This window comes from Arachis ipaensis, chromosome B07 (assembly GCF_000816755.2).
Source record: "Arachis ipaensis cultivar K30076 chromosome B07, Araip1.1, whole genome shotgun sequence".
In the NCBI taxonomy this organism is placed as follows: domain Eukaryota; kingdom Viridiplantae; phylum Streptophyta; class Magnoliopsida; order Fabales; family Fabaceae; genus Arachis; species Arachis ipaensis.
Genome location: NC_029791.2, coordinates 4981388 through 4994128, shown reverse-complemented (window position 1 = coordinate 4994128; position 12741 = coordinate 4981388). Strand labels below are relative to the sequence as shown.

At 49.4% G+C, this 12741-nt stretch overlaps 1 protein-coding gene across 1 annotated transcript; it reads left to right on the top strand.

Moving 5' to 3' along the window:
- LOC107606568 lies at positions 475 to 2333 on the top strand. Its single transcript, XM_016308617.1, has 2 exons — positions 475 to 1983; positions 2028 to 2333. The coding sequence occupies exons 1-2, from the start codon at positions 475 to 477 to the stop codon at positions 2331 to 2333; spliced, it is 1815 nt and encodes a 604-aa protein (XP_016164103.1).

Sequence of the window (12741 nt, the reverse complement as noted above, 5' to 3'; positions counted from 1 at the left end):
GCCCTCCCTCGCATCTACACCCGGCAACTAGGCGGGAACCACCAAGCCCTGGAAAGAGACCCCCGAACCACCCGGTACCCGACAAGCTGTACATTGGCGCCGTCTGTGGGGACCGCCTAAATGGACTTTCTGCTAGTTGGGGGAACCGGTAACGACAGCGCCAAGATAATGCAGGAACTGCGCCATAGGGTGCAGAACCTGGAACGTCAATTGGCGGATCAGAAGCATCGTCAGCAAACCTCTGACCCAAACTATTTCCCATCCCCCGAGAGCCGTGGAAGAACTTCTTAGAGAAGTCACTCCCGACGCACGTCCATCCCAAGATCTGCATCTGAAAGTAGTCGGGAGGACCAAGAAGAACTAAGAAGGCGGCATGACCCCTTGATATACGCCCGATCCGGAAGGACACGAGCCGCTGGGAGAGATCAGGAGGACGGCGGAGAAAGGGCGAGGAGAGCTCGACAGCCCGTGATCATGGGCGCAACCCCTTTCCATCGCTCCATCCTCGAGGTCCGGCTACCAAAGCACTTTGATAAGCCAACGGACATGAGGTATGATGGAACACAAGACCCACAGGAGCACCTGACGGCCTTCGAGGCCAGAATGAATTTGGAAGGGGTAGGCGAAGAAGTTAGGTGTCGCGCTTTCCCGGTCACCCTGGCAGGACCTGCAATACGGTGGTTTAACAGCCTCCCGCAAGGCTCCGTCGCCAAGTTCTTGGACATTAGCCACGCTTTCTTGGCCCAATTCACGACCCGAATCGCGAAGGCGAAGCACCCAATCAACTTACTCGGGGTGACGCAAAGGCCTAGGGAGCCGACCAGAAAATACCTGGATCGGTTCAACGACGAGTGTTTAGAGATTGACGGCCTAATCGACTCGGTGGCCAGTTTGTGCTTAACGAACGGACTTCTGAACGAGGATTTCAGAAAGCATCTCACCACGAAGCCGGTATGGACGATGCAAGAGATCCAAGGCGTGACCAAGGAGTATATCAATGATGAAGAAGTCAGTCAAGTGGTGGCGGCCAACAAACGGCAGCCCGTCAACAACCAAGCCCGGCAGCACGGTAGTGGGAAAAGGCAGAAGGAGCACACCAAAGACGGAGTGCCGACCAAGACATTCCCCCGAATAGGAAGATTTACCAACTATACCCCCCTCGCAGTCCCCATTGTGGAAGTTTACCAGCAGATAGTCGAGAAGGGGATCTTATCTAGGCCCCGACCCCTAAAGGACAGAACGGGAGGGAATAAAAGCCTCTATTGTGATTATCACAAGGGCTATGGACACAAGACACAGGACTGCTTTGACTTAAAAGATGCGCTGGAGCAGGCAATCTGGGATGGAAAGCTAGCCGAGTTCTCCCACCTCATCAGGGAACCGAGGAGACGTGACCGGGACCGAGATGGAGAGGACAAAAACCGCGCGGTAAAACGACGCCAAGAGCCCGAGGACAATGAGCGCGGCCTCACCATAGTAAATGTGGTAATTGGAAGAGACGTGGCTCTGAGGTCGAAGTCAACACACAAAAAGGATGCCAAAGTCCTAACGGTCTCGTCATCTAGCCCCACGCCAAATTCTAAGAGGACCCCACCCATATCATTCGGTCCAGATGACCAATGGTTTGATGAGATCACGGAAAACCCTCCAATTGTCATCACGGCCAGAGTGGGAACCGGCTTGGTCAAGAAGATCCTCGTGGACACTGGCGCTGACTCGAATATTATGTTCCGCAACGTGTTCGATGCCCTAGGCCTCCAAGATGCCGATTTAAAGACTCACCAGCATGGCGTAGTAGGCTTGGGCGACCACTTCATCAAGCCTGATGGAGTAATCTCCCTACATATATCCATAGGGTTGAGACAAGGAAAAAGGTCGGTAATGGCGGAGTTCGTGGTCCTCCGAGACTCCACAGCCTACAACATCATTCTTGGGAGAAAGACCATCAACGATCTTGGGGCAGTGATTAGCACAAAGATGTTGGTAATGAAGTTCATCACTGATAACGTATCTGTGGGATCCATAAGGGGGACTTGGAAACGGCAATCGCTTGCGACAACGCCAGTCTCTCCTTAAGAAAGAAATCCAAAGAGGCGTCGGGAGTCTTTCTCGCCGACCTGGACGTCAGGGTCAAGGACAAGCCTAGACCCGAGCCAGAAGGAGACTTAGAGAAGTTTAGGGTTGGCGACTCCGAGGAGAAGTTCACTTTTGTCAACAGAAACCTTTCACACCAATTGAAAGAACCTTTAATGGAAATGATTAGGGCTAACGTCGATCTCTTTGCCTGGATGCCGGCCGATAGGGGTGTTCAAAACCGATCCGAACCGAACTAAACCGATGAACCAAATCGAAAAAACCGAAAACTGAATAAACCAATAACCGAAAAAAATTGATTTTGCTGTTTTTTGTGCGGTTCGGTTCGATTTTCGGTTTTGAATTTGAAAACCCTAACCGAACCGAACCGATTAGGAAAAAACCCTAAACATTACCCCTCTAACGAAACTGCGCGACCCAAACCCCCACCTCCCAAACAGAACTGCGTGAGTGTGAGCGTCTACCCTAACCCCCAAATCCCCAATCCCTAACCTAGTCAGTACTCATCGCTCCCTCTTCTCCAAATCTCCACACCTGCCGACCTGCGCACCCAGCCACACCTGCTGACCTGCGCACCCAGCCACCCACCACCGCGAAGCCTTCGGCCCGTCACAGTCGCTCTCTGCTGCTCTTAGTCTCGCCCTCGCAAAGTCGCAATCCCACCAGCCACCAACACCGAAGCCTTCTTCCCAGTTCCCAGTAGGCAGCAGCGTTCTTTCCAGCAGCGCCCAGCATCGCCAGTGAGCACCGGCCCAGGAACGTTCTTCCCAGCAGCGCCAAACCACCGACCCCAGTTCCCACCAAGCCTCCATCATCTTCTGTAAACCTCCCCGCGGCGAACTGAGCTCCCCTCGCGTTCCTAGGAGAGGCGACCCTTTTGGAGGAATGGGGAGTGATAGCGCCAGAATAATGCAAGAGCTACGTCACAGGGTACAGAACTTGGAGCGAGAACTGGCAAGCAGGAAGCGCTACCAGCCGGCTCCGAGGCAAGATCGTTCCCCAACTCCTCAAAGGAGAGGGAGAAGCCCCCGAAGAAGTCGCTCCAGACGTACCCCGGACCCCCGATCAGAATCAGAGAGCCAAGGAGAGAGTAGGGAAGTGCCAAGAAGACAGCGAGATCCCGTAATTTACACCCGACCTCCGACAAGAAATACAATGGAGGAAAACCGAGAAGACAGCAGAGAAAGACCAAAAAGAAGGCGACAACCCGTAATCATGGGGGCAACCCCTTTTCACCATTCCAACCTCGAGGTCTGGCTACCGAAGCACTTTGATAAGGCAACGAACATGAGGTATGATAGGACCCAAGACCCCCAAGAACATCTAACGGCCTTCGAGGCCAGGATGAATTTGGAAGGGGTGGGTGATAAAGTGAGGTGTCGCGCCTTCCCCGTGACCCTAGCGGGGCCGGCAATTCGCTGGTTCAACGCTCTCCCCCAAGGCTCGGTGACAACCTTTGCGGACATAGCCTGCGCCTTCCTGGCCCAGTTTACCACGCGTATCGCTAAAGCTAAGCACCCCATCAACTTGTTAGGAGTGACGCAGAGGAGTGGGAAACTGACCAGGAACTACCTGGACAGGTTCAATGATGAATGCTTGGAAATTGACGGCCTAACCGACTCAGTGGCCAGTTTATGCTTGACGAACGGGTTACTGAACGAGGATTTCAGGAAACACCTCACCACCAAGCCCTGTGGACAATGCAAGAAATACAAAATGTGGCGAGGGAGTATATCAATGACGAAGAGATTAGCAAAGTCGTGGAAGCCAACAAGCGGCAGCCCGTCTACAACTCTGGTTGTCATCCCGGTAGCGGGGAAAGGGGTAAGGAGCACCCCAAGGACGGAGGGCCAGCTAAAGCTTTCAATTCGTTCTCCCGGGTAGGGAAGTTTACAAACGACACTCCCTTGACAGCCCTGATCGTTGAGGTCTACCAGCAAATAGCCGAGAAGGGCATCCTATCGAAACCCCGACAACTCAAGGATAGAACTGGAGGGAACAAAAACCTCTATTGCGACTACCACAAGGGCTTCGGCCATAAGATCTAAGATTGTTTCGACTTGAAGGATGCTCTGGAGCAGGCGATTCGGGAAGGTAAGCTGGCAGAGTTCTCTCACCTTATAAGAGAGCCCAAAAGGCGAGATCATGACCGATCTGGCGATGATAGGAGCCGCGCTGTGAAGCCAAGATGAGACCCTGAGGAGGACAACGAGCGCGGCCTCACCATTGTGAACGTTGTAGTCGGAAGAGACGTGGCTCCGAGGTCGAAGTCGGCACACAAGAAGGACGCCAAAGTCCTAGCAGTATCGTCATCTAGCCCCACGCCAAATTCTAAGAGGACCCCACCCATATCATTCGGTCCAGATGACCAATGGTTTGATGAGATCACGGAAAACCCTCCAATTGTCATCACGGCCAGAGTGGGAACCGGCTTGGTCAAGAAGATCCTCGTGGACACTGGCGCTGACTCGAATATTATGTTCCGCAACGTGTTCGATGCCCTAGGCCTCCAAGATGCCGATTTAAAGACTCACCAGCATGGCGTAGTAGGCTTGGGCGACCACTTCATCAAGCCTGATGGAGTAATCTCCCTACATATATCCATAGGGTTGAGACAAGGAAAAAGGTCGGTAATGGCGGAGTTCGTGGTCCTCCGAGACTCCACAGCCTACAACATCATTCTTGGGAGAAAGACCATCAACGATCTTGGGGCAGTGATTAGCACAAAGATGTTGGTAATGAAGTTCATCACTGATAACGTATCTGTGGGATCCATAAGGGGGACTTGGAAACGGCAATCGCTTGCGACAACGCCAGTCTCTCCTTAAGAAAGAAATCCAAAGAGGCGTCGGGAGTCTTTCTCGCCGACCTGGACGTCAGGGTCAAGGACAAGCCTAGACCCGAGCCAGAAGGAGACTTAGAGAAGTTTAGGGTTGGCGACTCCGAGGAGAAGTTCACTTTTGTCAACAGAAACCTTTCACACCAATTGAAAGAACCTTTAATGGAAATGATTAGGGCTAACGTCGATCTCTTTGCCTGGATGCCGGCCGATAGGGGTGTTCAAAACCGATCCGAACCGAACTAAACCGATGAACCAAATCGAAAAAACCGAAAACTGAATAAACCAATAACCGAAAAAAATTGATTTTGCTGTTTTTTGTGCGGTTCGGTTCGATTTTCGGTTTTGAATTTGAAAACCCTAACCGAACCGAACCGATTAGGAAAAAACCCTAAACATTACCCCTCTAACGAAACTGCGCGACCCAAACCCCCACCTCCCAAACAGAACTGCGTGAGTGTGAGCGTCTACCCTAACCCCCAAATCCCCAATCCCTAACCTAGTCAGTACTCATCGCTCCCTCTTCTCCAAATCTCCACACCTGCCGACCTGCGCACCCAGCCACACCTGCTGACCTGCGCACCCAGCCACCCACCACCGCGAAGCCTTCGGCCCGTCACAGTCGCTCTCTGCTGCTCTTAGTCTCGCCCTCGCAAAGTCGCAATCCCACCAGCCACCAACACCGAAGCCTTCTTCCCAGTTCCCAGTAGGCAGCAGCGTTCTTTCCAGCAGCGCCCAGCATCGCCAGTGAGCACCGGCCCAGGAACGTTCTTCCCAGCAGCGCCAAACCACCGACCCCAGTTCCCACCAAGCCTCCATCATCTTCTGTAATGGAGGCTAAGCCTCGTGTTTGTTTTTTGTTCTGATTCTATTTTTATTTTTAAATTCTGGTTTAGCCTTCTTATTGATTCTAATTTATAATTAATACTTGGTTGAGTTGTTCTTGATTCTATGGTTGAGTTGTTGATTCTGATTTTGTTTTTCAATTCTAAACTTTTTGTTCTATTTTGATTTAGGGGTTTAGGGTTATTTCGGATTCATGATTTTCAATTCTATTTGTATATTTTAGTTCATAGGTTTAGGGTTGTTGGTTCTGATTTTTTGGTTGAGGGTTGTTAGATTTTTATTCTCTGTTATGATTTTATTTGTTGTTGATTTACTAAAATTGCTTCTGATTGTTGTTCATTGTTCATTGTTCAATGTATTGTTTACGGCATAGCCTGAATAGTTGTTTTTTCAGTTCCCACTGTATGGAATGGATGTTAGCAAGCAAAGTTGTATTTACTGATCATGATATCTGAAAAGCTGTTTTTGGTTTGAAGACCATATATTTAGAACTCTCCATGGATGAATCATAGGCCACAGTATGAAAATCAATTATCTCCAATGGCCTTTTTCATCCTTCCTTCTAGTCTATTCTAGAGTATACTAGGTGTTTTGTTTTGTTTGCATGCTTTAGAACTCTATGAGCTAGTGACCCTTTTCCTCTATTTTAGGACTTTAAAACATGAAACCAAACATGTTATTACACATTTTTCAATATCTCGTTATTGATTCATTGATTTCATTGTTGCTGGTTGTTTTATTGCTGGGTTCAGTGTTCATTATTTTATTTGTTGTTCATTCTTTAGGGAAATTGCTTCTGATTGCTGGTTCACTGGTTCAGTGGGTTTCTCTCCATGCATCAATCTTAGACCACATATTTTTTCTGCTCCAATGAAAAGGCACCTCACTCAACCAGTCAACTGTGATAAAATTCTTATTTAATTAGTTTGATTTACAATTAAATAAAGATCTCTATTTTGAAGCTTTTAATGCAGTTATATATTAGAGATACACTTGACTTATAGGTCGCTAATTAAATTTGCTTGGATATCATTGTATTCAGGAAGAGAACAGAGAAGGAGAAAATAGAGTGTATATCATTAACTTATGTAGCAAATACTGATATACAACTGAATCTATTATCATGCAACTGATTTTCCTATACCATTCTTCCATACTCTTATCCAGTAAATTTTTTTCACTCTCAAAGGGGAGAGGGGTGGGGCTTATATAATATTTCCTAACAAGAACTATATAGTGTATATATGACTCTAAACCTCCGAAAATATTTCTTTTGAATTGATTGAAAAAACCAAAAAACCGAACCAAACCAAACCGATTTTAATTGGTTTGGTTTGGTTCGGATGAGTTTTCGTTCAAAAACTGAACCAAACCGCACCGCAAACACCCCTACTAGCTGATATGCCCGGGATAGACCCCCAGATCATGTCTCATCGCCTGGCCGTCAAGGCGGAGGTCAAACCAGTAGCCCAAAGGAGAAGGAAAATATCACAAGAAAGAGCATAGGAGGTGGCCAGGCAGACGGCCGGCCTCCTTAAAGCGAGGTTCATACGAGAGCTTGACTACTCGACTTGGCTGTCGAACGTAGTTCTAGTTAGAAAGCACAATGGAAAATGGAGGATGTGTGTGGATTACTCCGACCTTAACAAAGCATGTCCTAAGGACTCCTACCCCCTACCCAACATAGATGCGCTCGTCGACGCGGCGGTAGGATACCGGTATCTGAGCTTCATGGATGCTTACTCTGGCTACAATCAGATACCGATGCACCGGCCAGACGAGGAGAAAATGGCGTTTATAACGCCAGGGGGGACATACTGCTACAAGGTAATGCCATTCGGGCTAAAGAACGCGGGAGCCACCTACCAAAGGTTGATGAACAATATATTTAGCAACCTTATAGGCAAAACAGTGGAGGTATACGTAGACGATATCTTGGTAAAGACCACCCAACCTGAGGACCTCACAAGCGACCTAGAAAACGTGTTCGCTTCTCTCCGACAACTCGGCATGAGGCTCAACCCACTCAAATGTGCCTTTGCCATGGAAGCAGAAAAATTCTTGGGGTTTATGATAACCTAAAGGGAAGTAGAGGCCAACCCGGAGAAATGTCAAGCAATACTCCAGATGAAGAGCCCGGGGTGTGTCAAGGACGTTCAAAGGTTGGCAGGAAGGCTCACAGTAATGTCCCATTTCCTCGTGGCGTCGGCGGCTAAGGCGTTACCATTCTTCAATTTGATGAAGAAAGGGGTAGCTTTCGAGTGGACCTCTGCATGTGAAAAGGCTTTCGAACACTTCAAGAAAATACTAGCATCACCACCTGTCCTCGGGAAGCCCAAGGACGGTGAACCGTTATACTTGTACTTGGCCATGACGGATCAAGCGATGGCAGCGGTCTTGGTGCGGGAAGAAGGAAAGGCCCAACAACCAATCTACTTTGTGAGCAGAGCACTACAAGGAGCGAAACTTAGGTATAGTAAATTGGAGAGGCTAGCACTTGCGCTCCTACACTCTTCTCGCAGATTACGACAGTACTTTCAAAGTCACAAAGTGGTCGTTAGGACAGACCAGGCAATTCGCCAGGTCCTCCAGAAGCCTGACTTAGCGGGAAGAATGATGACCTCGGCAGTCGAACTATCCCAGTACGACTTGCAATACGAGCCCAGGCACGCGATCAAAGCGCAAGCCATGGCCAACTTCTTGGTGGAGATGACGAGGGACCCAACCGAGTCACCGAGCACACGGTGGAAGCTTCATGTAGACGGAGCCTCCAACCAAACGTTCAGCGAAGCCGGGATAATCTTGGAAAGGCCCACTGGGGTCGTTTACGAGCAGTCGATCAAGTTTGAGTTCCCAGTGTCAAACAACCAAGCGGAATATGAAGCCCTCCTAGGTGGGTTGGTCCTGGCTAAGGAAGTCAGAGCCACAAGACTCGAAGTATGTAACGATTCACAGGTCGTGACCTCGCAGATAAATGGGGTATATTAGGCTAGAGACTCTTTGCTACAAAAATATATGGAGAAAGTTAAGGAGCTAACCAAGCAATTTGAGGAAGTCTTAGTACGACACGTCCCGAGAGAGAGGAATACACAAGCAGACCTCTGGTCGAAGCTGGCAAGTACCAAGCCAAGAGTGAGAAACCGATCTCTCATCCAAGGCCTGGCAAGAGAGCCAACAGTTACCCTCCATATAACAAGGGTAGACCCCTCTGGGATGAACCCGATTGCCGACTTCCTGGAAAGCGGCAAGCTCCCCGAAGACGAGAAGTCAGCCAAAGCGTTGAGAAGAAAGGCGGCAAAATATGCAATCATACAAGGCCAGTTGTTTAAGAAGGGCCTCAGCCAACCTTTGCCGAAGTGCTTACATCCCGACCAAATGGAGTATGTGCTTAAGGAAGTCCATGAAGGATGCTGCGGCCACCACATTGGGGGAAAATCCCTAGCAAGAAAGCTCGTCAGAGCCGGCTACTACTGGCCATCAATGATGAAGGATTCTAAAGATTTCGTGAGAAAGTGCGTAAAGTGCCAGGAAAACGCCAATTTTCACAAGGCACCAGCAACCGAACTAAGCCTGTTGACGTCCTCCCGACCTTTTTCTCACTGGGGAGTCGACCTCCTGGGACCCTTCCCGGTCGGTCCAGGACAAGTCAAGTACTTGATAGTTGCCATTGACTATTATACCAAGTGGATAGAGGCAGAACCACTGGCGAGCATATCCTCAGCCAACTGTAGAAAGTTCATGTGGAGGCAAGTGAAAACCAGGTTCGGAATCCTGGAAGTCGTCGTGTCGGATAATGGAACCCAATTTGCCGGCAAAAGGTTCGGAGAATTCTTAGTCGGCTTGGGGATAAAACAAAAGTTCTCGTCAGTAGAACATCCCCAAACAAATGGTCAAGTCGAGGCAGCTAACAAAGTTATTTTACAAGGCCTTAGAAAGTGACTCGACCACAAGAAAGGGGGATGGGCAGATGAGTTGGCTTCAGTTTTTTGGTCTTACCGAACTACGCAACAGTTGTCTACCGGCGAAACCCCCTTTCGTCTCACTTACGGGGTAGACGCGATGATACCTGTCAAAATTGGTGAGCCGAGCCCGCGGCTACTTTTGGGAGGAGTCGAGGAGACCGTGGAAAAGGATCTAGTCGACGAAACCAGGGAGATGACCCACTTGTCGAAAACGGCGTTGAAGCAGAGGATGGTCCTACGCTACAACGCCAGGGTGCTCAAAAGAGAGTTCGAATAGAATGACCTGGTCTTAAGGCGTAACAATGTGGGCCTACCGACCAAAGGGGAAGGAAAGTTGGCGGCAAACTGGGAAAGGCCCATACAGGGTGAAAGAAGTGCTCGGTAGAGGTGCCTATAAGCTAGAACGGCTAGATGGCAAAGAAGTTCCTAGAACATGGAACGCGGGGAACCTGAGAAGGTTTTACTCTTAGGTCGAGCTAGGCGACCCAACGATTTTCCGAAATCAGTAAGGTTCCCATCTTAGATAAGTAACCGGAAAACACTATCCAAGCTTTTGTTTCAAGTGTTTATTATCATCGTGTACATTTGTCCAATTTCCGATTAACATTAACTTCACAATTAAATATGTTTCTTGTTATTTCACCTCATATTGCAAACGCAAACGGCAACACGGTACATCGGGACTGATAACCCTGGGAACCAGAGAACATAACGCGACAAAACGAATATAGCAATAGAAGCCACGACCTGGCTGTGCCGACTACCGACACAACGGTAAAACGAACATAATCGGATATCCAGGTACCGATGAAATGACTATTGGATGTCATAAAATAACACTTATAAGCCAACAAAACGGCTAACATTTGTAAGGAAGTCAGAGTTTACAAACCAAGATCCAAAAAGATAAAAATTACAAGGCTAAAGAAGTGGAAGCTACAAAAGTCACTTCCCCGATCGCCGACGTGTCGAATTCAGGAGCCACCACCTTCACCTGGGCCTTAAGAGCCTCTTCAGTCATTAGGATCGCGCTCTTCCCCTGCTTCACGGTCTCTTTATGTTTCTTCTTAAACTCTTCAGCTTCGGCTTGAGCGGTCTTAGCCGACGAGATGGCCACATCGCGTTCCTTCTCTAAAGCAACCACCCGACCTTGCACAGCATTGAGCTGGCTCTCCAAAGTCATTCCACTCTTCAGCCGCTGCCCGAGCAGCCTTGACCAACGAGTCAGCCTCGTCGCGCTCCTTCTCCAGCACAGGGACCCGACCTTGCGCAGAGTTGAGCTTGCTCTCCAGAGTCATCTCCCGCTCGGTCAAACGAGAAACGACCGCATCTGAAGTCCTCAATTTTTCTTCAGCCGCCGTGGCCTTCTTTTCGGCAGCCTTAAGCTTCTCGCTCGCCTGGGACAGCTGCTTCCGAAGTGTTTCAACTTCAACCTTAAATTCATTGTTGGCCTTAGCAGCAGACTCAAGCTTCCTTCGCACCGATTGCATTTCCGACAGCTCAAACTCGGCCTTCCTGGAAATAGCGGTGCCGCGGAGGAGAGAACGGTACATCCACCTCGCCTGCCCGGGGAGGTCGGCGCCATGGAAATAGTCCTCCATGCCGGGAAGCAATTGGGAATCTATAAAGTTCCCGGCATCGAAGTTCTTCTCCATCACGGTGAACACCCCTCAGGGCTGGAGGACGACCTCTTTCTCTTAGGGGTCCTAATGATCCTCACGTCATCCTCCTCAAATTGGGGGCTAGAGAACGAGTGCTCGCCAGCACTGACGGCCTCTTCCCGGAGGGGAGATACCGAAGCCTGACCCCCCTCAGCACCCTGGATCGGCACCTCGTTAGCATTAGAGGGGGGCACGGCTTGGCTCCCATTGTGTTCAGGTGGAGCTTCCTGGTTCTCATTGGCCTGCTCCTCGTCGCTATCACCACCAAGGAAAGTCTCGAATAGACTTTCAAGGCCGGCCACTTCAGCAGACATCCACACTACAACAAGATAAGGAAACTGGTTAGTCGAGAAATCCGCATAACAAAACAAAAGCAACAGTAATACAAGAAATACAAGTTAAATCTACTCACAAATATAATTTCTAGCGACCTCCCGGTCACCCATAAGGAGATGGAGGTTCACGTGATTTTTCCCGAACACGGCCAACAATACGTCGGCAATCTTTTTGTCCACAGAGGACATTCCTTTATATGTCAGCTCAAGATAATCACACACCATCTCGAAACAGCGGATGGAAGCCCAACTGTTCGGATGCAGTTGCGACGGCGCCACGGAGCATCGGCTGAGGAGCGCCATTTGGAAAGAAGAAAAAGGAATGTGAACCCCCAATTGGGTAAACATCGCCTTGTAGAACCAGATCCAATCGGCGACTCGGGGGGAGTGGAGGTTGACTTCGTATAACCGCTCGTAAGGGGCGGGGATGAAAACGCCGTAGTTAGACTCCTCGTCAGTCCCGCCACACAAGTATTCGGCTTGACAGAACTCGGTAAGCTCCTCCTCACCCATTTGGTTTGGGGAGTCCTTCACGTCGGAAGTCACCCAGGCGTACCGATCGTAAGCCGTGGACGAAGGGGAGGCCCGTGCAACGTGACGAGGCATACCTACAGTGGGGCACCACTCCGTTAGTCTAAGAGCTCGGTAGGTCGGAAGTAACCCAGAAACTACTTTTAGCCTATTCAACAACTGGAACCAAGCATGGCCGAAGCAAATCCTAAGTAAAGCCTAAAACTAATGCCCTACAATGGTAACCCCCCCTAATGCACCTATCTAACACTAACGACAGCCAGCACGCAAGTCAAATCAGGAGAGCAGCATGTATACAGGAGCATAGATAATGAAGATAAAGTGAACATGAAACAGAAGGCAAGGGATGAATGCTTGATTGTGATGACTCTAAAGGGAGTGAGAGGGAGTGAATGCACAAGGATGCAGGAATCACAGCAGGAAATTCGAGAGAAAAAGATGAAAGTAGGAAAGAGCCAGTCACGGAGGAGAAA

What these genes read in the sequence shown, in the direction of transcription:
- LOC107606568 (XM_016308617.1), top strand. Translation starts at nt 475, where the DNA reads ATGGGCGCAACCCCTTTCCATCGCTCCATCCTCGAGGTCCGGCTACCA. An exon ending in TGATTAGCACAAAGATGTTG is followed by an intron (nt 1,984 to 2,027) that starts GTAATGAAGTTC and finishes GGGATCCATAAG; the next exon opens with GGGGACTTGGAAACGGCAAT.